This window comes from Eleutherodactylus coqui, chromosome 6 (genome assembly GCF_035609145.1).
Source record: "Eleutherodactylus coqui strain aEleCoq1 chromosome 6, aEleCoq1.hap1, whole genome shotgun sequence".
NCBI lineage: Eukaryota > Metazoa > Chordata > Amphibia > Anura > Eleutherodactylidae > Eleutherodactylus > Eleutherodactylus coqui.
Genome location: NC_089842.1, coordinates 164,282,646 through 164,308,709, shown reverse-complemented (window position 1 = coordinate 164,308,709; position 26,064 = coordinate 164,282,646). Strand labels below are relative to the sequence as shown.

General features: G+C 43.5%; 2 protein-coding genes across 4 annotated transcripts in view; one reads left to right on the top strand and one right to left on the bottom strand.

Moving 5' to 3' along the window:
• The window catches only part of TDRD9 (tudor domain containing 9), a 143,240-nt gene that overhangs the window by 107,374 nt on the left and 9,802 nt on the right, over positions 1-26,064 (bottom strand). The window contains exons 2-5 of the mRNA XM_066572415.1: positions 9,154-9,248; positions 4,837-4,931; positions 3,627-3,848; positions 2,494-2,616 (exon numbers count right to left, since the gene is read on the bottom strand). Coding sequence (XP_066428512.1) covers positions 2,494-2,616; positions 3,627-3,848; positions 4,837-4,931; positions 9,154-9,248 — 535 coding nt within the window. The remainder of the gene's footprint in view (positions 1-2,493; positions 2,617-3,626; positions 3,849-4,836; positions 4,932-9,153; positions 9,249-26,064) is intronic.
• Positions 2,223-23,168, top strand: RD3L (RD3 like). 3 transcript variants are annotated; one of them, XM_066608139.1, is made up of 4 exons: positions 2,223-2,262; positions 17,599-17,679; positions 17,878-18,194; positions 21,323-23,168. In XM_066608139.1, exons 3-4 carry the CDS (start codon positions 17,896-17,898, stop codon positions 21,612-21,614), a joined length of 591 nt encoding a protein of 196 aa, XP_066464236.1. In that variant the 5' UTR covers positions 2,223-2,262; positions 17,599-17,679; positions 17,878-17,895; the 3' UTR covers positions 21,615-23,168. The 3 variants fall into 3 exon arrangements, with proteins under 3 accessions (XP_066464236.1, XP_066464235.1, XP_066464234.1); XM_066608138.1 differs by lacking the exon at positions 2,223-2,262 and adding an exon at positions 17,028-17,105; XM_066608137.1 differs by lacking the exon at positions 2,223-2,262 and having other exon boundaries at positions 17,456-17,679.

Genomic DNA, 26,064 nt, shown 5'->3' with positions numbered 1-26,064 from the left:
ATTTATTGTGGAAAACTGAACACTTGAATGGAGGCTCTAGTGCCCTGTTGTACCGCCTCTAGCTTGGATACAAGATGTGATGCGGGCGGACATGGAGGCTCTAGTATCCTGTTGTACCACCTCTAGTTCGGATAAAAGATGTGATATGGGCAGGCAAGGAGGCTCTTCTACTCTGTTGGACCGCCTCTAGCTTGGATGTAAGATGTGATACAGGTAGGCATGGAAGCATACAGGTTCTGTATTGTATCCTGCAGCATATCATCCACATTTGCTCAAACTGAGCCTCCAGATGGTGCAAACTCTTGGGCTGTCAAAGTTGGCGCCCCATATGGTCCCATACATATTCTATTGGCGATAAATCTGGTGAGCGCACAGGCCACGGAAGTGTGACAATGTTGTAAAGGCATTCCTATGACACCCTTGTGTGTGCAGCCGAGCATTATCCTGCTGGAAAATGCCTCTTGGAAGCCCCGCCATGAGAGGAACACATGTGGTTGCCGGATGTCCTGAACAAATCGTTGAGCTGTCATTGGCCATCGTACTACTACTAGGGGTGACCGACTGTCATATCCAATGGCCCCACAGTCCAGCACACCAGCAGTGGGGGCAGTGTGCTGCTCCACAGCAAAGGCAGGATTGAGGCGCTCAACCTTTAGGTCCCCAGACACAAACACAGCTTTTTTCCGTACCTAAACTACACCTGGATTCATCACCAAAGACGACCCTGTTCCACAGAGGCAACAATGGGTGGGTGTCAACGGCAGTACAGGTAATGGTCATCTTCAGACCAAATGTCCTTTAGCGAATCAAATGGTTCTGACAGACACAGGGACCTGAAACAATGTTGCTATCTGTCTCTCGATGGCAGACAATGAAACAGTTATAGCTGCTCATGCTTGTTGGACGAGCCAACGATTCTCTCTACTGGTGGTCTGTCGATAATGTCTTGAGCCTGGTTGCCTTGCCCCCATGCTCTCATGTATCCACTGGTCCCAACACCTCCTAACAGTCTGGTCAGAATGGCCCACTTGCAGACAAATAGTCGATATAACCATCCAGCTTCTCGCATTCCAATAATGCGTCTCTTCTCAAATGTTGTTAGCTGGGCAAAATCTCTTTGATCGTGTCGTAGAGGTGTCTAGTGGTCAACAAAATTTACACAAGTGGAAAAAGAGCTCCACTACACAGAAGGAGCCTCTGAGAGCCTTTTTATAGGCCAAGGGTGGAACCACTTTTAGGGCTCCAGGTGGCAAGACTGTTCATTTAATCACGCCACAACTCTAGGGCCTGGCTCACACAGGCGGATTTGATTTGCGGAACCTGCAGGAGATCCGCAAATCAAGCCGCCCATAGGGATACATGGGCGCCCGCAGAGAAGCTTTTTAGCATGTGGATGTGTTTTTTTTTCTCCCGGCATGTGGGTCGGACGTGCTGGAAGAAATTGCAGCATGCTCTAGTTTCCTGCGGATCGCACAGGGATGGCTTCCACTAAGGTCAATGAAAGTAGCCCCATCCTCAGCACACCTGCAGCTGTCACTGCGGATGTGCCGCGAATCCGCAGGAAAGCAGAAAAATAAAATTTTAAAAAACCCAAACGCATCTGCCGTGCTGAAGAAAGAAGATCCCGCTGCAACGGAGGAGACCGGCACTGGATCCGGAGAGGTAAGAAGCTGTTTTTTAATGTCTATTTCTGCGGGCACGCACGGATTCGGCTGTGGGATTTAGCAGCCGAATCTGTGCGTGCCCGTGTGAGCCAGGCTGCACTATACTATTTAAGTACATGTCAAAACTGATCAAGTTGATGGTAAACATTATTTCTCACGATCTACACAACGAATAATGGTCTGACAACATCTTTAAAGGGGCTTTGTCATTACAGAAAAAAAAAATGGACCTATTCCTCCCCAGGCAGTCTTCTTACTGCATTTTTTCCTCACTGATCTTCTCCTGGCTCCTCCAGTTCCCCGGGTCATCTCACCTTCAGCTGGCTGAATCCATTTCTTCCCATTTTCGAGCGTCCATTAGCTTCAGTTCACTTCCTGCAGGGCAATGAATGCTACGAATGACGTAGCATTCACTGCCTAGCAGGGAATGCCGAATCCTCGTCAGCCTGTTTTAGTGATGTAACGTACACTGCCCTGAGGGAAGCAGAATGCCAGCAATGTATACTTCGTCACAGGAAGAAGAGGATCCGGCCAGCTGGAGGTGACGTGACCCAGGGGGCTGGAGGAGCCAAGAGAATATCAGTGAGGAGAAGATCTGGTAATAAGGGCACCTGGGGAGGAATAGGAAAGTATAGAATATTTTTTTTTTTTTTTATAATGACAGAACCCCTTTAATGATTTCGCAATTCAACATAGTTGACATTACCTCTGGTATGTTGGCACTTATGTAGGCCAGTATATGACATACAGATAGCTTGAAGCAGCCATACTAGCATACAGAAAAAGGCCCTTTTAAACATGTTAATCTTTAAGTGAATGTAGTACCTACCTCATCAATAAAAATGTGGGTAAATTCAGCCAAGCTTTTACCACCCACTATCTTCTGCAGAAGAACACCAGTGGTCATGTAGATCAAGCGAGTGTCAGCTGATGCCTTTTTCTCTAGGGAAACCTTTAAAAATGAAATAAGGAATGAAATGTACAGAAACGTGTTCCTAGCCTACTAAATACATTCCATGAATATCTCTCAGCCCATTATTTCCAGCTTGCTGCCATTCAAATTGCTAGTTTAAGTTATTCTTCCTGTGACATGATACTCTACATTCTGTTAAGCAATAATAACATTAGGTCAGCCAAGGACCCAAGGATATCATAAGAGAGAGAAGAGTTAAATAGGTATTCCCGAGACTGGGTGACATTTTCAAAACGTCTCTAATATTTCCACCTATTGCGATTATTCTATACATCCATCTAAATCATCAATCTGAACTCCAGTAGCCTTTTTTGGCTGACCTGCGCCAACGATTCTTTCCAGCCAGCCTTAGATTTACATATTAGTGCAAAAGCTACATCTCCCTAAATGCTGCATTGCCAGTTACTGACCAGTCTACAAACTGTGTCATTACAGAATTTAAATACACTGAGCATGCCTGACCAGTAAAACAGCAGAGCCTACAGGTCCTAACCACTGGATACCAATGGAGAAGTAAGCGAGGGGGAGGCCACAGGTAAAGCAATATCTCTGCAGCTTTGTAAAACAAGTTATAACATTATATTGCAGAATTACATGCTATTGCCTTATAAAGCATAACGTTTTCACTTTGAATTGCTGGAATACGTTTTAAGGAGCCCATACAACTTCAATAGCGGTTATTTGAATGCTTATTCAGCAAGTTTTCAATGGGATGACAGAGTTAAAGTGCTCTCAGACAGTATCCGACAGAGACTTCTCTCCAAGAAGAACAAAAAAAAAAAAGTTCAGCCATTGATATTCAGCATACCTGATCCTTCTTCCCCAGCATCATACATCTAGAGTAAATCAGGAGGCCCCCCCCCATGCACAGTCCGCTAGTCCTGCCAACTTTTCCACAATGTAAACGGGAGTCTTAAATACAATACTTTTAGGCAGAAGATATTATACAAACAATTATTACTTGGAAATTAAAATGTGGGATGTCATACCTGATAGCCCACTAGCCCACACAGAGGCCACTTTCTCTCCTTGCTGATCCATGTGGCAATGCTGCATGCAGCGATCTTCCTTGGCTGGGTCACCACTATATTACAGTAAGTAGAGCGCTGCATATGGTAATCCAGGATATACTGCGGAAGTTGTGTGCTCTTCCCGCTTCCAGTTGCTCCATGTATGATCACAACTGAATTGCTTTCAATTAAAGTAATTAACTGGTGGTAAAAAAAGAAAAAAAGATTTTCCTACTAAAAATGTAAATTAATTAAAACACAATCTACAGCCAACAGTCTCACCTACAACCCAACACTACTGCTAACCAACTACTCCAGAGTGGCATTCAAGCCACAATCCTGGAAGGGCAAGTTGGGTCATCAGGTTACTACAGCACATAAATAACCTCCTGATAATTAGGAAGTTTTCTTTTCACATTACCCAATCCTACTCAAATATAGATGACCACGAGAATGAAATGAGGAGAGGGAACAGGGTTGTAGGTTGTTAGCTAAAGACTTGAGCAGTATCTTTAGTAAAACAAGTAATTTGAAACAATTTTCAAGCTTTAAAGACGTGAAAATTAAACATCTTTTAATGAAACTATAGTTAAATCAATGCTGGTACATAACTTTTTATTCTACTTACGTCAATAGGGCTATTTATGGCTTGGCTAGGGGGGAAAAATGGGCTCCTGGACTGATCTAATTGGCTCCTACATTAACTGATCTATGTCAGAATTTTAGAGAATTTTGGGGCTCGTGCCCACAACAGTGTTTTCACTGCTTATCACGCGTGCGTTTCACGGACAAATGATACATGAGGAATGGATTCCATGGACTTCATTTATCCATGTGTATTTATACCAATACAAGTTATAAATCAGAGAGGGGAATTTATAAAAATAAATAAATATCAAACTGCAGCATGAGCCCTTAGTAAACACTTTTCTCCATGACACAACTCTGGCACACCTTTCCCTTTCCAGTGTGCATTGCGCTGTTCCTCTGTAATTCCTCGGAAGTAGTCAACAAATGGCCTACACATTCATTAGTAACACCTTGATCATTTGTTCAGAAATTTCTAGGAAGAACTTTAGAGAAACAGCACAACGCAGAGTTTAACTAAAAGATTCTCCAGGAGAGCTGACAGGTCCCCCTTACCTGGGTATGCACATACATGTCAGCCAAATTCAATGCACTTGCTTACCTCTTCTCTGTCTTTTAAAATGGGTAATTCAGGGTACTTCACTTCCGGCTCAGGCACAGACTCTTTAGCCACTTCAGAAGACTTATCGACGGGGCCTGATGCCACGGGATTTAAAGGGGAGGAAAAAAATATTACATTTAAAAGTCAAAAGGTTACTAACAGCTAGAGGACACATTTTTGCATACTTCTGGCCAACAGAATTCAATAGGCATCTTAAACATATAGGTCACTGAAATTAGATTTGAACAGAGCTTTAAAAAAGGATCTGTCAGCTCCGATACATCCGTTTTAGTGAATACATTCCCCAGAAAATGAGCACTTTTTCTTAGAACTTGGCATTGTGCCGTTTATCCGTTATTCCTGATTAAATTATATTACCAATCCATTCTCCATAGGGTGCTTGCCTATAACCTGTCACTATTGACACTAAAGGCCCATTTACACGTAACGATGATCGCTCAGAAATCGCTCAAAAGCAATCTTTGTAGCGATAATCGTTGTGTTTAAATGCGCGGCCATCGGGCACTGCTCATTAATCATTGAATTGAAGCTAGCCTAAAAACCATTGTGCGGTCTTATCAGAACGCACGCTGAGTTCTCCGCGGGTAGTGCTGATAGTATTGTTTCAGCTATTTAACCCGCCGAGAACAAAGGAGCTGAATGGAGATAAGAGACCTCCAGCTATTAACTCCTTTCAGCTAAGGCTTCATTTACACACTTAATTCTCCTAAATAGCTGAGTAGCTACTTAATAGTTTATGCAAAATGATCGCTCAAAGCTGTCACTCAGACTGTCGTTTGAGCGATCATCGGGCCATGTAAATGGGCCTTCAGGGCCCTTTTACATGGGTACATGGGAAGACTTGAGTGCATAAGCGCCCAGTCGCCCCAGTGATAACTGCTCCTGCACTTTTATACAGGAGTGATCATCACTACTGTGTACAGTACATTGCAAAGTCCAAAGCTGCACTGTAATTATTTCATAAGGAATGCAAGTATTTACTAAATGAGAAATGACAAATCCTCACTTACAAAATCGACAAAAGCTGGACCTGCACTTCTATTTATGGGCGATTCTATTTTAATATGAAGAGCATAACATCGAAAAATGTGTAGATAATTTCCACTTCCAGAAGAGAACTACCCCGCGCTACAGGGGACTATGAGTGAATGATTTCTTAGGGTTGGAAATCAATTTTGTTTTATTAGAGCTACGCGTTTCGGCACTATTCAAGCTTGAAAAAGGCACGTAATAGTGCCGAAACACGTAGCTCTAATAAAATCATATTAATTTCCAACCCTAAGAAATTATTCACTCCTAGTCCCCTGTAGCGCGGGGTAGTTCTTTTGCTCTATACCTGGTCTCTTCACGGTGAGCTCCTGGTTATCCATGTAGCTTGTATACCCCAAACTACTCTCCACAACCACGGTGGATTCCGGACAAAGAGTGATTACTACACGCAATCCTGGACTAAGGGTGCCAGACGGTTTTCCCAAGCCAGGGTTCACCTTTCGAGTACCAGGTGAGTTTATATACACCTTCCATTCTCTGTCGTAACACACCAATAGGAGAATTAATTGTTCCAAAGGTGAATTCTTTACTTTATACTTTTTCCACTTACAGAAGAGATTTCATTCTAAGTCTACTTAAATATTCAATTTACTCTATTTTTGCACCAATAATGAAAGTCTTCAGTGTGTCGTTGGTTCCCCCTGTACATTATATGAATGTTGGCTTGGTTCTATTGTTGAATTGTATGATTGAGAGCTCTATAAATGCCATTTATAAACTCAGGAAACATGAGACATTTAGATTTAGAATCGCTGAGGTGTCCGTTTCCTTTGCTGTAAATGCATGGTACATCCAAACCCACCAGTTACTTTAATAAATATCCATCCAATGGAAAATAACAATGTTGAGGACAAAATTCGCATGAATACATACAGTGTTGTGTCAGGAGGGCAGGATGCAGAGGGGGGAAAAAAAAAGTCTACGATTCCTTCTGGCAAATATCAACATGTCATAATGTAAAACATGACATTTCCGCATGGCTTGATTATGATCAGGAGCGAGCACAAGCTGTTAAAAAGGTATGTGCTTCATACACCCAACAGATCTCTGGCTACACGCTGCAGAGAAGTGACTTGCAAACTATTCTTAACCCCTTGATGTTTTTGGGCGTACATGTAGGTCCTCCAGCATCAGGCTTTGCATGGAGTGGGATCAGGAGCAGACCCCGCTGCATACAAAGTAGGTACAGGCTGTCTTTGATAGTGGCTGTTACCGGTGGAGGTCGGCTATCAGCGGAGTTAATCTACAGCGACATTTAAAAGTTTTAGACGTTTTAGAGGTCTGGGGTTCTATACACCCCTATGCCTTCGGCTGCCAGAAAGTCCAATTTATCTGGAGTATAGAATAACGTAAGGTAGTTGATTTATGTTATTCTGTACTCCAAATAAAGCAGAAACCTTGTAAAACAGACAAAAGTGTCAGTTTCACAATAGAAGTGAATGGCTCCGTTCAGGGGTTCTGTCACAGTACAGTTTACTGTAGCGGTCACAGAATCCCCGGACAAAATCATAAAACTTACACGCTGCAGAAACAGATGTATGAAATAGATTTTTTTGTCAGAAATCTGTGCAACAAATCTGCTGTATGTAAGCATAAGGGCTCATTCACACGATCATATGCGTAAAACACTGTGTGGTTCGCACAGTGATTTACTGGTCTGTGCGAGATGGCAGAGACCGCATGTGCAGCGAGTGCACTGCGCATGACCAAGTATAGCAGACACGCAGTCATGCACAGCGCAACGGTCCTCAATTCCTGCTCTGTTTCATAGTGGCGTTGCCTATGTATCGTCGCCCATACGTAATGTATTGCATACGGACAGCCTTGCATACGCTGCCCATAGAAAAGAATAGGACTCACACTGCACAATTCGTGGTGAAAGAGAACATGCTGTGATCTTTTTCACGCACGAATCTACACGCTAATGGGAACGGATCATTAAAAGTCCATGCACTTTTATTGACTCCATCCACCATGTCACATGACCGTGCATCACAAGCGTAATATTCGCCAAAATCACGGTCTAGTGAATGAGCCCTTGATGAGCGGCTCCCACTCTTCGGGACCTAGCTTGTGAATGCATTATACAATCAGGAATCAATTTGAATAGTCATTATTTAGGTTGCCATGCCAGTACGGCTAATAGGGAAACTATAGGCAGAGGACCAGGCTGCAGGTGTAGCTCCTGGTGTCTGAAGTGTAGATATCTACACGGCATGGCAACCTAAATACTCACAGTAGCCATCCAGCACGTCATATCCCAGCAATTACTGAAGAGTTTTTTCCTTGTCTCTTCGGCTGGTTTTACTCCTCATGTAATAAAATCTCTATATCTTACCATCATCACCATTTTTTGAAGTCGTTGCGCTTTGAGCCATTTTTCTCACTCCCACTGTGTATTTAAGGGTTAATGACAGTTGTGCTAAATTTCAGATTCACAAAGATTTTTCAAAGTTCCTTAGGATACGGAATTTCCTTACTCAGACTCCTAATTTGTGTTATATTACACCAACCACGTTTCAGGTTTTTTATGACCTCTACTGCTGTTTTTCCCTCGAAAACAAGGCAGTCTTATTATGATTTTTTTTACCCCAAAAGAGGCGCTAGGTCTTATTTTCAGGGGATGTCTTATTATACTTACCTCGCACACTCGGTCCAGGTCCCTCCCGCCGCTCTCGGAGCTCCAACGCGCTTCTTGCAGTCCTCGGCCGCCCACAGAAGATCACTTCCTGGTTACGGGTTTCATAAGTCGCGTCTCCAGTAAGCGATGGCTCTAATTGGTTCGCGAGCTCTGCTCAGCCAATCAATGCAGTGTTCGATAAACCAATCCGATGGCTGTGATTAGTTCATCGAGTACTGCATTGATTGGCTTAGCAGCAGCGCTCGAGAACCAGGTAGAGCCATCGTTTCCTGGAGGTGGAATTTATGAATCTCGTAACCAGGAAGCGATCTTCTCTTGGCGGACGAGGACTGCAAGAAGTGCGTCGGAACCCCGAGAACAGCTGGAGGGACCTGGACTGAGTGTTTGCTAGGTAATGTATTCCTGTTTTTTAAATGTAATGCAGCTAGGGCTTATTTTCAGGGTAGGGCTTCTATTTCAGGCCTCCCTGAAAAATCAGAGTAGGGCTTATTTTCACCTCAACAGGGGTATCAATGAATATGATTTAATGGTGGGACAAGCAAGGCCTTTAATACTGGCATCTACCCCCTTGACTTGTTATGTGAAGGAAGTGGCAGTATGAATACCTGGTTTTTCACGGTCAGCAGCACTGGCATACACTTGTAGCTCCTGATCCTCCAGGTGCCTGAACTCAGCAATATATGAGAACTCAGATGGTGTCCTGAGAAAGATAAGCATACACATTGTTACATAGTGTAGACACACACAACCTTCAGTGACAGCAAATTACTGCAAAAGCAAACCAACTGAAGTGATGAGTAAGTCTGTTAGAGATTTTCTCATTTTTCATTAGGAGATTATTACATTGCACCGTGGAAATAAACTGTCTATTCGCTGCATGTCAAAGTGTTGCTGAATCGCTTCCAGGCTTTTGGTTTAATTACGCTTATTGATAAAGAGCAACTGTGACACCATGAACAATCAGATGTGCCCTTACCCATCTCCTCTACGGATACCAGCTCTAGTTACCAGATAATGCGTTAACTCAGGTGAAGTGAAACAAAATGCACATCTTTAGTGCGGTCTTTAAAGGGTGCTGACAGAATTGGACGACTTCTTTCTGTTGGAAAATCACAAGATGTCACACTGCTTGATGGTCTAATAATCAGCTGCAATCTTTGGCAGAAGTGTTCAATTTCACTGCAGTCCCATCACAGGTAAAAGGAAGTATTGGGCTGGGTTCACACGGGGCGGAATTCCTGCGGAATGACTGCACCGGAAAACCGCGAGATTTCCACAGGAGAAGCGCAGCTTCAAATCCCGAGACCTTTAGTTTAGTTTTTGAAGTCTGCATTTTCGCTGAGGCCATCTCTTCCGATAGAAAGGAGAGAGGCCGCCGCAGAAATGAAAAAATGTATTGACATGCTGCATCTTTGTTTTCTGCGACGCATGCCCACTTCCACGCGGCTTGGCCGCAGCGTGTGGATGAGATTTTTGCAAAATCTCGTCCACTTTGCTGACTAATCCCGGGATTAGGAGCCGTGGGCGGTATTGCCGTACATTCTGCGGTAATTCCGTCCCGTGTGAACCCAGCCTTATATGGGCCCACCTTCAGCTGCTGCAAAATAGAAAAACCAGAAGAGGAGGCACAGCGCTTGGGTGAGCACTGCAGACCCCTTGTTCTAGCAGTCATCAGGAATCTCAGCAGCCGGGCCCTCCACTGATCAGTGCTTTTGATAGGTCTCTATGACGTGTCAAAAGTTAATTGTCAGTGTAGCTACTATTTAAACCAACTGGCTAGTTGTTTAAGACTGAGCATCAACATCGACAGCTGACACACTGCTCAACAGTGACAATGGCATCTAAATAGTTAGAGGGAGGGGGTTCCCCTTTTAATGCTATTAGTGTCCCCAGCAGTGCCAATAGGTTACCATGGTAACTGGAAGCCAAAAAAGCTCTATTGAGCCTATTAAGCCTGGTTTAAACAATTCGAAATCCACGTCAGAAAAATCTGACACGGATCTCAAAGAAAATACACAGATTTTCACTTCAACATGACGCAAGTCTGTACATGGATTAACCCAATACAATGATGCTAATGAGTGAATTTTTTCGGACACAATTTAGGCATGAGGAAGAAGCAATCAATATTTTTTTTTCCTACGCAGCCAATTTCAAATCCACACTATTAAAACTCAGATCACAGGTCAGAGCTCAGAATCCACATCCAAAAAAAACTCGGTATGAAAGGTGCCTTATCACCTTAAGGACGGGGCCCTTTTTTTTCCTGCTCAATTTTTGTTGTCCTCTCCCCCCTTTTTAAAAATCATAAATCTTATTTATCCATCAACGTAGCTGTCTGAGGGCTTGTTTTTTAGCGGGACGAGTTGTATTTTTTAATGGCAGTATTTAATGTACCATATAATGTACTGAAAAACATAAAAAAGTACAGTGAAATGGAAAAAAACAAAATTCTGCCAACTTTGGGTGCGTCTTGTACACTGCAACAAAAATTACCTGATAACTTTATTCTATGGGTCAGTACAATTACTGCGATATCAAATTAAGGCCGCCTGCACACGGGCGGAAATCCCGCGGCGGTATTTGCCGCGGGATTTCCGCCACTGAAAGTTTGCATAGGAGTGCATTACAATACGCACTCCTATGTAGACGGCCGCGGTTTGGCCGCGCGAAATCTCACGCGGCAAACAAACCGCGGCATGTCCTATTTTTGTGCGGGGCACGCACTCACCCGGCCGCCGGCTCCGGTCTGCGCATGCGCCGGCTGCGCCGCAGCCGGCAAATGAAAGGGCCGTGGCCGCCAGGCGCGGGTGAGTACGCGCTCGTCCCTGCAGGCTCTCGGGTCGGGTCCCGCGGCGAGAATTCTCGCTGCCGGATCCGACCCGCTCGTCTGCAGGCGGCCTTATAGGGTTTTTTTTTGCTGCGCTACTTCTATTTATTTTTATTAGACAGGTCTACTTAGTCCCACAAAGACTACACCATTTCTATCCAACCTCTTCCCCACTATGTTTTAGGTGATGTCAGGAAAGAGGAGATATGCTTCGTACATGGTGGACATGCCCAGAAGTTGACAGACTGGTCGAAGGTCCACAGACTTCTCAACCAAATGTTTGTGGGTCCGATTCCCAAATCCCCTAGTCTTCCTATTGGGAGATCGCCCTGCGCGATCTAGGTATCAAGCCCATAAATTGATACAATATGTATGTATGGCTACAAGAATCCACATCGCCTCCGCATGGAAGTCACCTACTCTCTCTTTCCCAGCGGTACTCAAAAGAATATCTTCAATTATGCTATATGAAAGAATTCATGCTATCAGAACAGATACGATAATAAAATTCCAGAAAATTTGGCAACCTTGGATCGAATGTACAGAGATCCCGGGATTACACCACATTATATCATCCACTTAACCTCCATTCTAGTGGCCGAATGGATTGATGCACGCAATTCAGACACGTATATCCGTTGATATGGATTCTTGACGACCTACTGATTTAGGTTTTAAAATTTTATGTTGACCCCTTTGTTCTGTTCTACCCCTATGTCTTTGTATTCCATTAGCCGCAATAGGCAAATGTTATTTTTGATGGCAATACTTGGCCCCTGCGAGGGGACGTTAGAATGTCAAAAGCCTATTACATGTATGACTATAAAATTTAATAAAACCCTTTGAAACTAGAGATGAGTGAGCGTACTCGTTAAGGAGAGATACTCGAGCGAGTATCATCCTTTTCGAGTACCTGCCTGCTCGCCCGCAAAGATTCGGGTGCCGGCGGGGGGCAGGAACAGGGTAGAGATCTCTCTCTCTTCCCCCCGCAACACAGAGCTCACCCCCGCCCACACCCGAATCTTTGCGGGCGAGCAGGCAGGTACTCTGTAAGGACGATACTCACTCGAGTATCTCTCCTTAACGAGTACGCTCATCTCTAATTTTTATCAAAGATTTTATATTTTTAAATAATTTTCTACCATGTTCTGACAGCCATAACTTTTTTATTTTTCTGTCAGCATAGCTGTGCGAGGGCTCATTTTTTGCGGGACTTCCTATAGTTTCTGAATACATTTTAAATACATATGACTTTTTGATCGCTTTTTATTAAATTTTTTCAGGGTTACAAAAAAGAAAAAAGAAAAAGAAAAGCACAATTTTGGCCTTTTTTTTCTGAGGACATTCACTGTGCGAGGTAAAAACAGCATTAGGGTGGCTTCACACGAGCGTGTTTTTGTGCGTGCACAAAAACACGCTTGTATTTACAACAATGCATTCCCTATGGTGTGTGCACATGTCTGTACTTTGCATTTGAACGCATGTCCTTTCTTTGCAGGCACGCACCATTGGGAATGCACGCATGGTTTTCATTGGAGAAGCAGCTGCTGCCGGCGGCTCCATTGCAAACAATGCTCTGCCGGCTCCCTGTATTCTTTTTCAGGGAAGGGCTTTATATATCAGCCCTTCCCTGAAAAAGAAAATTTTTTGTGTTTAAAAAAAAAAAAAAAAATTTACCTCACCGCCGCTGCTGCCGTGAACCCCGCGGGGATGAAGAACACATCTGCCGCATGCGGCAGATGTTTCCTTCAACCCCGCTAGTTAAAAGAATTCTCTGCTGCTACATCTGCCACATCTGTGGGAGATGCAGCAGAGAAATTCTTCAATTCTCAACCGCAGCTGTCACACATGACAGCTGCGGTAGAAAATCCTGCTGCCAGAATCCCAGTCAATGGCTTTTCAGGGAAGGGCTTTATAAGCCCTTCCCTGAAAATCCAGGAAGAGTTGTGTTTTAAAAGAAAAAAAAAAGCATACTCACCTCCCTTCAGCTGCCGGGGCTCAGCCGCGACTTCTGGCGCTGTCGCCGACTCTGTAGTTCTGAGCTATCAGCAGCCCGGGGATTTCAAATCCCCGGCTGCTGATAACTTAGCAGTGCTACAGAGCCAGGGACAGCGGCAGAAGTCACCGCTGAGCCCCGGCAGCTGTCAATGGCTTTTCAGGGAAGGGCATGAAGCCCTTACCTGAAAAGCCATTCAAAATACTGTACAAAAAAAAATACTCACCTGCCGGGGCTCAGTTCTGTTATTAGCAGCCGGGGATTTAAAATCCCCGCCTGATGGTAGCTCCGATTGTGATTGGCTGAACTGCTCAGCCAATGAAAATAAGAGCTACCAGTAGGCGGGGATTTTAAATCCCCAGCTGCTGATAGCTCAGTATTACAGAGCAGGAGACAGCGGCAGAAGTAGCGGCTGAGCCCCGGCAGGTGGGTATAGATTTTTTTTTTCCATACTATTTTAAAAGGCTTTTCAGGGAAGGGCTTCTGCCGCTGTCCCCGACTCTGTCGTTCTTAGCTAGCAGAATGCGGGGATTTAAAATCCCCGCCTGCTGGTAGCTTTAATTGTGATTGGCTGAAGCACTGCAACCAATGAAGCCCTTTCCTGAAAAGCCATTGACAGGGATGCCGGCAGCAGGATGACAACTGCGGTTGAGAATCAAAGAATTCCTCTGCTGCATCTGCCACAGATGTGGTATATGTAGCAGCAGGGAATTCTTTTAACTAGTGGGGGTGAAGGAAACATCTGTCAAACACATGCGGCAGATGTGTTCTTCATGCCCGCGGGGGTCACGGCAGCGGCGGAGAGGCAAGTTTTGGGTTTTTTTTGGACTAAAAGGTTTCTTTTTCAGGGAAGGGCTTATATGAAAACCCTTTCCTAGAAAAAGAATGCATGGAGCCGGCAGAGCATTGTTTTCAATGGAGCCGCCGGCAGCCGGCGCTCCATTGACAACAAGCCCGAAGCTTTGTTCACGCATTTTTGCTCGTACCTAGGTGCGCACGTATGTACGCACCTAAGTATGCACAAAAAACACGCTCGTGTGAGCCCATCCTTACTTTTATAGATCGGACTTTTATGGAAGCTGCGATACCAAATATATTCTTTGTTTTATTATTTAGATTATTTTATTATAAACATGGCAAAGGGTTTTGTTTTTTATTTTAGTAATTAGTAAAACTTTTTTTTTTTTTTTTAGTCCCCACAGGGAGCAAGAACTTGCAATGCTTTGATTACTCCTGCAGTATGATGTAATACCATAGTATTATATTATACCACAATCTGACAGGCATTCTATATCATACCACTATCTGACAGGCATTCTATATCATACCACTATCTGACAGGCATTCTATTCTCCACTGGCGATCGGTAAATCGCAGCATGCTGCGATTTGCCGCGATTCTCCACGGTCCTCCGCGGTCAGCCCATCTGTCAGATAGGCTGACAGTGGAGATCCGTCTGCTGGCTCCTGCTCCCGGGCATCAACGCCTGTGGACAGGCAGCCTTAAAGTAAAACTTGTTCTGCAAAAAAAAATAAAAAATCCAAGCACCCATAAAACTACATCAACGAAAAAAAAACGTGCCTAGTGAAACAAAAGCAAAATATTTTCTTTTATATAGTATTATGCAAAAGAAGTAAAAACCCAACAGAAATTTTGTATCGTTGTAACCATAAGAACCTGCAGAATATTGTTATTTCATTTGTACTAGACAGTAAATATAGCTAAAACACAAGCATATGGTGGCGTTGCTGCTTTTTACCATTACCAAACTAGGACATGTTGCATATTTTTTCAAGCAACTGAAAAAATACGATTCCAAGAAGTAATATCCAGCAGCACTCCGTGAAAAACTCCAGGTAAGGGCGAGCACCCACTGGCGTTTGCGTTTTCCGCGGGGAAAAAACGCAGCGTTTTCGCCGCGTTTCCCGCGATTTTTCCGCGCATTTTTCACGGCGTTTTCGCGGCTTTTCTATTAATTTCCATTGACTTTCATGGGTGCATTAGGAGAAAAATAAGGACACATATGCAACTGACAGTTCCTATGTTAAAAACGCAAACGCAACGCAAAAAAAACGCCAGTGGACAGGAACACATGTTATCTCTATGCCTGTGCAGGAAAAACGCAAAATGCAAAACGCAGGTAAAAAAACGCCAGTGGGTGCTCGCCCTGAGGTGGAGAAAAATGCCAGCCACTAAGTGAGGGTGTGAACCTCAATCCCAGGAAATAGTATGAAGCACGGTAGTGGCAGCATGCAAGATACTGTCAATAATGAAAAGCCACATGTAGGCTGAAAAGTAGCTTGCTTTCTTAACCTATGGAGTAATAGAGACTTTTTTTAAATCTTTTTTTTATCTTGCATGCTGCCACTTCTTCATACGATTTCTTAAAAAAATAGGATTGTACACCTTAATGTAAATAAGTGGGGACTCAGCACAGCATAGCACACGCATAGTAACATAATAACTGCTTTAAACACCTTTGATAACTGAGGCCCTATGTCGTCATTACAGAATTTGAAGGTACTGAGCATGTCTGACCAGTAAACCGGTGGAGCACACAGGTCGTAACCATTGGATACCAATGAAGAACTAAGTCGGGGGGGACACGCGACAGATGAAGCAATATCTTTGCAGTTTTGTAAAGGTTATAAAGTTATATTGCAAAGTTACATGTTATCACCTTATGAAGCATATAGCTTTCACTTTGAATCACCGGAATACCCTTATAATATAAAATAAGTATAGTACGTAAAAGAAGCAATTATCTCCTGTAAGTGCGGCAGGATCTGTGTCATGTGTGTCCTAGCCAACTTCACTCCTATTGAAATCAATGGGGGCTGAAGTCAGCTATTACACTTCTGCCTGCGACACCGGGGAAGGGCGCTGAAGTGCAATAGTGGCTTCAGCTTCCCTATGATGCACGTTATACCAACAGCAAGCTGTGTGATCGCCATAGATCCCAAGCGGCGGCTCCTGCTGATAAACTATTGATGACCTATCCAAACTATCGAGGATAGGTCATTAATAATTTTTTGATGCCTAGAAAACCCCTTTAAGGATGGAGTACCCCTTTAAAATAGCTTTTGGAATTCTAAGAAATGCTAAATTTTCTATTTAACAGTTAGCATTTTATTTTCTGCAAGAACAACAAAAAAAAACTACAGAAAAAGGTGGTAAAAAGCCATGCTTTGAATTTATCTTGGAATTTACAGAGACAGTCGTGTCATTATGCGGCCAGCTCCTTCAGATTTCCATGGTACCATATACAATGCATTGTGAAAACCTTCCAGCTGAGCGATATTAATGTTGACATCTGAATTTTTCCAGTGTATAATATCTGCTTTAATAACTGCCATGCACATCATGTGTTGTGTCGTATGGCATCTAGGGCACATTAACACTCTCCGTTAGCCAACATCTCTGGGATAAAGGGGGGAAAAAACGCAACAATGCTGAGAAAATTCTGAGCTGTAAAACCAGAGATCTCGGGGAAGGAAGTAAGGAGAAGAGCTGTCTCCTCATGCCTGGGGTTCAGACTAATAAAAAGAGACTAGATAACTGAAACGGAAGAGGGAGAAAAAAAAAGGAGGGGGAAAAAATACTGCTTCAGCGACCTTTAGTGCACACAAAACCATCAGGACATGAATGAGCGCCTCATCCTACATACAAGCCTATACAGTGGGGAGAGGAATTACTGGATTACATCTCAGCGCTGCACCAGCATCGTCATGGTATGTACTCATTTTTGCTTGAAGCACTGCGTGATTCTATAGGTTTTCTCGCCAGACTATAGAAGGAACGTACCATTATCCATTCATTTTCGATACACTGCCTGCATTGTTGTGTGAATCGTAGTCAAATTTTACAAGCTACTTCTATCAGAAATCTATGCTAAATGTTAGACTATATAACTAGGAGAGAATGATTGCATTGCAAGTTTCATGGAAGTACTTTGTGAATTCTTGGGGGAAGGTTTCTTTTTCACAACTAACACAGTGACACCAAAAAAAAAAAAAAAGGTCACATGACATGTTCAACTTTAAGAGCTGGCATATCAGCAGATGCAGTTAGTGGACAGCAAGCCGCTATCTTGTCAGATGTCCTCAGCAAGGGTCCGACGCTGCTTTCATTCCTGTATGGTGCCAAGAAGGCAGCAGCAGCCCAGACTTTACAAGGATTCTCCCACCGGACTCTAATGAGACTTCACATGATATATTTTAACAGGCATCCTTGCAAGACCTTTAAAGACAAGTCCAGGACAAAAGAAAGGACACGCTAAATCCCCACCAGTCTTGGAATTAAGAGGTAAAGTATACCAGCCTTTTGTTTCTTGCGAGTCTTTACAATACGGGTTATTTGGTTATTATTTCTACGGCTTCTAATAATGGTGTGGAAAGTTGGATGAAATACTAATATTTAAAAAAAAATATGCTAAATTATTTATATTTTTGCCTGGTAATTGAAGATTTCTTTTGTATTAAAATGTATGGAATTCAATTCCAGTACCCAAACAGGAGAAGGATGCCATTCTTTGGCTGGATGAAATGGTCAAGAGCAGAGACGGACAAGTCGACGCAATACCCTGGCTCGGAAGTGGTGACCAAGACTTTGCTGAGAGAATTACAGTGGCACCTGGGAGAGCGTGAGCGGCTGCTGCACGAGATAGAGAACGAGCAGAGGGGACAGAAGACAGGAGCGGATTATAACTGGCTGAGAAATGATTACAGCTTGAAGCCGAGCATCCCGGTAACTGAGCAGAAGCAGCTGGAGGTTCTGTGCTCCCAGATCCAGCCCTGCCACACAGGGACGGTGCTGAGCAGGTAACGCTTTCCCATTATTAGATCACCAGGAAAATACATTACTAATTAAAATAAGTGATATGACGCACTTCTCTTCTTGCTGTTAAACAAGTAAGCTGCATCTAGCTTAACTAACGTGAAATAGACGAGCTACAATGAAAAATAATTATTGACCATTCCGTGCGTCAATGATTGTAAGGTTATGTTCATACCTAACAGCAAATAGGATGCGGATTTTCTACAGCAAAATCTGCAACATTTCCGCAAAAGACAGTGTCACAATCCGCACCATTGGTGCTCAATATGAGTAGAAATGTGCTGTATTTTCACAGCCGCAGCACTACCCCTCGCCTCCAAATTCTTTCACCCGGCACCCTCTAGTGAGCACAGCACTGCCGTCAGGTGATGTGTTACTTCCCTGCGCTCACTAGAGGTTGCTGGGTGAAGGCACAAAGAATTTGTGGAGGCGAGAGGTAGCGCTGCGGTTGCGAAAATCAGCAGCTAATTTCCAGTCCAATTCCGCACAGATGATGCCGATTTTGAATCTACCTTTAGCGCAAATACTGCAGATTTTGTTGTGAAATTTTCCGCTATCTTGTTATATCTTCTTGCAACTTTAGCTACATACCTACCTAGAATGTTGCGAGCATCACTCATACTGGTAAGCATATATTTCTATGTACAAGATAGGTTATATGTACAGGCATTAACTGGAACAACCTCAGCTGCTTGACACCAGTCTCCATCCAGCAACTTCAGGTCATCTTGCAGGGAGACGTTTAACAGACAGCGGTAAATGGAAAAGCAATGTAATCACAAAAGTGTTAAAAATTGCTTGGTTTTGTTGCAAAAGCACTGCTATAAATCAGTTTGAAGCGAATGGAGAAATAATGCTGGTAGCCCGGCGCCGCTCTTCAATAAATTTCAACAGGCAGTGCGATAAGATTTATCCAACTTCTTTTACTGTGTTAATTAAAACCAGCAGATCTGTGTTTCGGGGTAGGCCCCTTCATCAGTGTAGCTGGGTTACACACAACTCTTGGGGCTGGAGATTAAACCAAAAAGCGCTGGTGTTACCAGAAGGTGCTGCGAGCCTACCAGGGAAGACCAGGAGACGTAGGTAGGCTTCTGGAAACACCAGCGCTTTTGGGTTTATTCTCCAACCCCAAGAGTTATGTCTAACCCAGCTACACTGATGAAGGGGCCTACCCCGAAACGCCCAATTGACAATAAAAAGAGAAGTTAGCTAACTCTTATCCTACTGCCTGTTGACATTAATTGGAGAGCAGCGCCGGGCTACCTATATTGTTTCTCCATTCGCTCCATTTTGTCCACCCGTTGGTGGCTTTATCTGGTTGGCAGCGCCCCCTAGTGAAGTTAATTTGCACACAAATCTACACTCTTTCTTCTTCAGCTCCTTGAGGCTTCTGGTCCCCGGACATCCTACTGGGCTTTGCTCCACCCCTTTTCTATCCTACAAGTCAGTTTGAGGCCTCTTTCACACGGGTGACAGCGATATCACTGCTATGTGCACGCCATTTTGTAGCATCAGTGATGCATTGTCCTTGGAAAAAAATGTTGCATCGCTGCTACCCGCGATTTTATGGCAAGAAAGTTAATAGTACTTTCTTAATATTAAAATCGCATCACACGAAAATCTCAAGTTCATGCGATGCGATAAACAAGCGGGCTCCATAGGGAAACATGGGCTACAAAACATAGAAAATCACTGCTGTATAGAGAATGCCGTGATTTTGTAGTCTCGCAGTGTGTCGGTCTACAAAACAATCGCTCGTGTGAAAGAAGCCATTGGAAAGCATGGGCTTCACATACATGCCATTTGCAGCGATGTCGCATCACTACAAAATCGTACGATTTTGTAGTCCGTGTGAAACCAGTCTGAGAGTTACAAAGTAAGTTGCTGCATTTGGGAAGGATTCAGGACCAGAATGCACCAATATGGCCACTATCCCATGACCTTATAGCGGTCGCCTCATTACAAACTTATATTGCAGTTGGCATCACTGCAAGTAGTGCTCAAATGTGTCAAAAACGGCTCTCCCTGCAGGTTAAGGCGCTTTACACGGGACAATAATGGTTAAAAAATGTAAAGAAACACTGGATCGTTCTTACTTGAACAAGAATTGCTCAGTGTATAAACAGCCAACGACTGAGCAGCAAGCGTTAATTGGTTCACTTAGCGTTCACTTCATGCAGGCATAATATTACTATTGGCTCGTTCGCTAATCATTTGGTTTAAACACCGATCGTTCAGCCGTTCTCACTCACTGATACAGCGGACTGAACAATCCGGTTAAAAAAACAAACTATTTATCTTTGGGTTTAAACCAATGGCCCGAGCAAATAAGCAAACTGACATGGGCAAGTGATTATCACTACACGTATAAGTACCCTTAGAGGGATCCAGTAACACTAAGCTGATTAGTGTCCTGCGGCTGGGGCGCCCAGTGATCCCCCAATTGTAATCTGTGGGGAGAATCAACAGAAAATGTTTCATTCCTTTGGAACACTCATTGCCTATATCAACACCTGTGAAATACATACCAAGTCCTCATGAACCAACCTTTGGCTGCTCTCCATCCTAGCTTAGAAATCAGGGTCCTGAACGAGACCCGAAATAACTCAAAATATTCCGATTGGGTGCATTAAAATAGGGGGGGGGGGGGGGGGGACAAGTGACCCATTTGACCTAATAGCAATCCAGCTTTTGTTAGTTATTACAAATTAATAAAAATTCTCTATGAACGAGAAAGGATAATTACATCTATGTTTGCAGCGCATGCAGCACTATTCTTTACATCTTTTGGTTGTCCATTGTGTGATGATTTGGAAATACATGGTGGTTTCCTTTTGTGGCAAAACCAAAAACGAGGATATGAAAAAACAGTCTTAGCAGCATTCTGTACTTTAGTCATTCAGACGGCGGATGGCTCCCCATATATTCCTTTATGTACAGCAGGAGGCTGGCCAAGACAAAGATTAATACATTGGCTATAGGGCAAGAAATAGTCTATATGTATCTAGTTTGGACCTGGCTGACATAATTACTCCTTGTTGGTTCGGTTGTCTTGAGATTCAATTCCAGTAAAAAGTAACCACAATTTATAAAGCACCCATTCTGTTCCTAGGTTTCGAGAGGTCTTGGCAGAGAACGACGTGCTGCCGTGGGAAATTGTCTATATATTCAAGCAAGTCCTGAAGGATTTCCTGAGTTCGATAGAAAGAGAAAATCAACAGGTGAAGCTGCTGGACATGTGGAATGCCAACTGCCCCGTCAACTTCACAATGCCCGGCGATCCCAACCTACAGAAAGAGGAAATACCAACCGTGTCCAGCTATGTGGATAGGAATACACAAAGCTTGTTCCCCACCTTCTCACATCGAATCTGGAATTTGCCATATTACTACCCATCAAGTTAGAACAAGCGGGGTGGGGGGGTTCCACCAGGCTCATTAACCCATTGCTTCCATGACTCAGAGATCTGCAACCTGTGGCCCTCCAGAGCAGCTGCAGCTTGCAGACCACTGCATTAAATCGTGCAGACTTTTATAAAGGATCTGCACATGCATCTAAGACTTCTATGCAGATTTTATACATAGACAACACAAAAAGCAATCCTATTTTTAGTGAGGTACTGTAGCTATTTTTACATATGATAGACTATATATATATAATATACATTGTATGACCCTATAGAGAGCTTATATATTTTGTACAAGTGATTTCTGTGTTCTGGTATTTTGTGTATAAATGTCTGATGTTACTAGATTTTTATATGAAAGTAGATTAGAACAATTTTGATGTTGGTGGACAAGGCTGGAAAAGATACTTTATATTACACCCAAGTCTACTGCCATAAAGTATCTGCATAACTACACAAATGCATATAGAGAAGGGAAGAAAAAAAAAGCACCTGTCTGTGACAGCACAGTAGGGTCATTCCAGGAAAAGTCACCCTTGGGCCTCCTGCCCACGGCCATGTCAGACTCTGCCAGCGGAATATCGCAGCGGAGTCAGACACAGCGCCCCACAAAGATCCCATACTCACCTCTCCAGATCTGCCGCGAGAGTCCTAGCCAGTGCGCATGCGCAGCCCGGTGACGCATATTCACACAATACTTCCGCTGTGCTCACAACGGAAGTATCGCGTGACGGACGGCTTCCATTTACTACATTGGAAGCCGGCCGCGCATTTTTCCGCGGCAAATAGAACATGCCGCGATTTCTTTCATGCTGCGGAATCCCATGTGTGATATATATTACACACTTACATTTTTTTCAGCCTTCTCTTTGGAGTGGCTCAGTTCCAAAACAAACAAAAAAAAAATGTACACTTTTATTCTACATTTTACTTTAACTTGTATTGGAATTACAATGTTAGGAAAACAATTTCATAAATCTACATATTATGAAGAGAATGACACCTAGCGCATCTTCCTTCGCCCAACAGTTTCCGAGATAGGAATCATCAAAAATTATTGTTCTTGGTGACTTTCAGAAAATTGACCCTCCTGTATTCCTGAACCGATGATCTGAAAATTCAGTTTTCATATACATTCCACAAATGAATGTGCCAAGTTTTGTAAGAATCAGAGCCAATCAGATGTTACCCCTTGGGTGGTTTGTCCTGGAATGAGCCAGCATATACTTTTCGTATGTGTATGATACATGAGTTAGAGGGGGCACACGATGACAACAGAAAATGCTCTATGGTAAAAAGTAGGAGGCAAGTAAAGCAGTTTTTGGTCATTTGGATTTAACGTGCTGTAGGACATTAGGAAAAGGAATATGGATTTTTTAACCTCCAGAAACAGTGCCACTGTTCTCCATGTCCATTCACTTCAGAGGAGGAGGGATGCAACAGTGCATGGAAAAGAGTGGCACAGCTTGTGCTTCTAATCTCCGGCAGTCAGTTTTAAGTGACTGTATTATGCCATTTTTTTGTATTAATTAAAACCAGATAGTGAAATATTTTCAATTTTTCTAATGTTTTTATTTTGAGCGTAGAATTTTGTATTCAGCTGTCTATAAATGACTATGGTGGCGGCCATGCTGCCTGTGCTGCATTTAACAGCATTTAGAAGATGTGCTTTACAGCAGCTTCATGGGCCATTCACACAATGGACAGCAGCTGACCCACTGACTTGTATGGGAGACTGTTCTAGGCGTGCTCTGTGACCTGGGCAGAGGTCATTTTGCTGGAAGCAAGAGTGATGTTACCTGTGATGTTAGCAACATGACTGCTGCAAAGCTTTCTCTACAAATCAGAAAGCGACAGAATAGTATTAGGCCGGGCTCACACGACCAGGTCAGATTCTGCATGTGGGAGGCCCGCAGCCGATACCAGCTGTGAGCCCGGCCGGTGACCCTACGTATGTCACATAATTGTATTGCATATGACCGCGGAGACACGCGGTCATGTGCAACACAGATAGTTTTTTTTATGTATTTCCTGTGCCGTAGCTTAGCGATGACGCAGGTACCCACAGCACATACGCAATCAATGGAGGCCATTTGCGGTGAATTAGAGCATGCACGAGGTATATGCAATTCGCACCTATGGATGTGAAGGAAAATTCAAATATACATTGTTTCCAGCGTTTTATAGCGGATCATCCATGTGGAAGGGCGATGGCGGAATCTGCAATTCAAACTCGTAATGTGAGACTGACCTTAGGCCAGCTTCACAGGGGGCGTCAAAATCTCGCGCGATTTGTGCGTTGCAAGGCGCACAAATATGAACCCCATTCTTTTGAATGGGGTCATAAACATGAGCGATGTTTTTCTGCTTGGCACAGCGATGCCACGCAGAAAACAAATCACAGCATGTTCTATCTTGCTACGTGCTCTAGCATCGCAGTATCCATTGCACACAATGGGACGGTGGCAGCATCACCAACCCCAATGAGAGAAACTCTGCGATTGCCTACTGCAGCTGTGAGCGAAACTATTGTCTACTGCGCGAATGGCAAAACTATTTTGCCATTAACACAACTCACATCCACGGGGATTTTGCACACGATATGGGGGCGGAATTAACAGCCCCATACACACTTGCTCGTGTAAAGTATGCCTCAGGCTGTGTCTTCAGCGTGAAAAATGCCAGATTGAAGGATTATTTTTTCTTATTGTTTTTTTAAATACAGATTGTGACTGAAAAAGTAAAAATAATTAGCAAAATTTCTTTAAAAATATGTTTAAACCAAAAACACGATTTATACAATAGGTCATTTTCTTATGACACTTTCTTTTAAGGCTCTCTAAGAATTGAGGGTTGTTTCGTTCTACATTTATTCACTGAAAACAAGAACGTAACAGGCTGGACTCTTCATTCCACCCCAACAATAGAATCTGAGCCCATTTTTGGCAGCTAAGGGTCCTTTAAACGCCCAATAGTCGTCCCAAAGATTACTGCCGCTGTGCGTTCACACAGGCACGATAATCTCTCACTGAACGGAGGTGAAGCGCGACGGAGATCTCTTCCGGCTGCCCACCTGCAATCATAGTAAACAGGACATCGTTCACACATGAACAACTGCCCGTTTACATGGCCCGTTTGTCGTTAGGTTTATGCCTGCATAAAATGAGCCACAAATAATAATTATAACGGAAGGAATTATCTGTCTTCCAATCTTTGCCTGTGTTTACACTCAACGATCATCATTCAGTTTTGCACGATCCAATGATTACCTGAAAAATAATCATTCTGTGTAAAATGGCCCATAAGGAAGAAGAGAACACCTGTCTCACAACCTATAGGCATCTCCAGGAAGTGGGTCCCCCAACCCCCTTTACACCTGGTTGCTGGCTACAACACCCAAATCGAGGATTGGCAAGGTTGCCACACGTAAGCGGCTCTCTTCAATCACCTTTATGGGAGTCACAGTTAGGGTACACTCATGGGCGAGCGCAATATCATGCTTGCCAACCTGCATTTCAGACACGCATGTGAGACTTCCATGCAAAAACACCTCACATCACTCTGTGAAATAGCGAACCTCAGGAGCGCATCTCACGGGTGCTAGAGGATCGCAACTGTTTCCCAATGATTTTAATAGGAAACACTGCATCGCATTGTATGCAATGTGTTTTACTGATCTATTGAATACAATGGGCAGTGCGAAAAGAGAACTCTAAAGGCCTATTTAGACATGGATTCTCACTCAAAATTCACTCAAAGCCGTCTTTTGAGCGATAACCGTTGCGTCTAAATGCAGACATCATGCAGTTTTCGTGCACCATTCGTTTCTCGCTCAATTGTAGTTTTCTAGAATTGAGCGATGAACTCTTATCAGCGGTGCAGGCAGTTATCACAGTCGGCAGCGCTGAAGATTCTTTCAGCTCACGTCCCGCTGGTAGTTCACAGCGAGACGCAAGCTGTAAGCGCTGAGAACAATGCTGCTGTTTGCTTATGCAAAATGGCTGTATTGCTCGCCAATCGATAGCAGCGGTGTCCCGCTCCATCTACTTAGCTCTTTAGTAGCTACTTATCTACTATAGACTTTGCAAAGATGATCGCTCAAAACTGTCACTTAAACTGTCGTTTGAGTGATTATCTTTTGAGTGTAAATGGGGTCCTACCTCGCAGCACCGCTGTGTAAGGAAGAAAATTGCTCATGTGAATGACTCCATTCAACATAATGGAGTTTATATTCACGCGAGTTTAGTACGTCTCACAATGCGCAAGATTTGCGCTCGTGTGCATGTAGCCTAATAGACAAGCATTTCCTTGGCTAGTGCCCATAGAAGTGAATAGAAATTGAATCCATTCATTCTTGGGACACCTAGATAAAGATGCAGGTCCCAAAGGCAGGACCTACATCTATAAAGCCGGTCTCACATTGGCGATCCAAATTCCATATGCGGGAG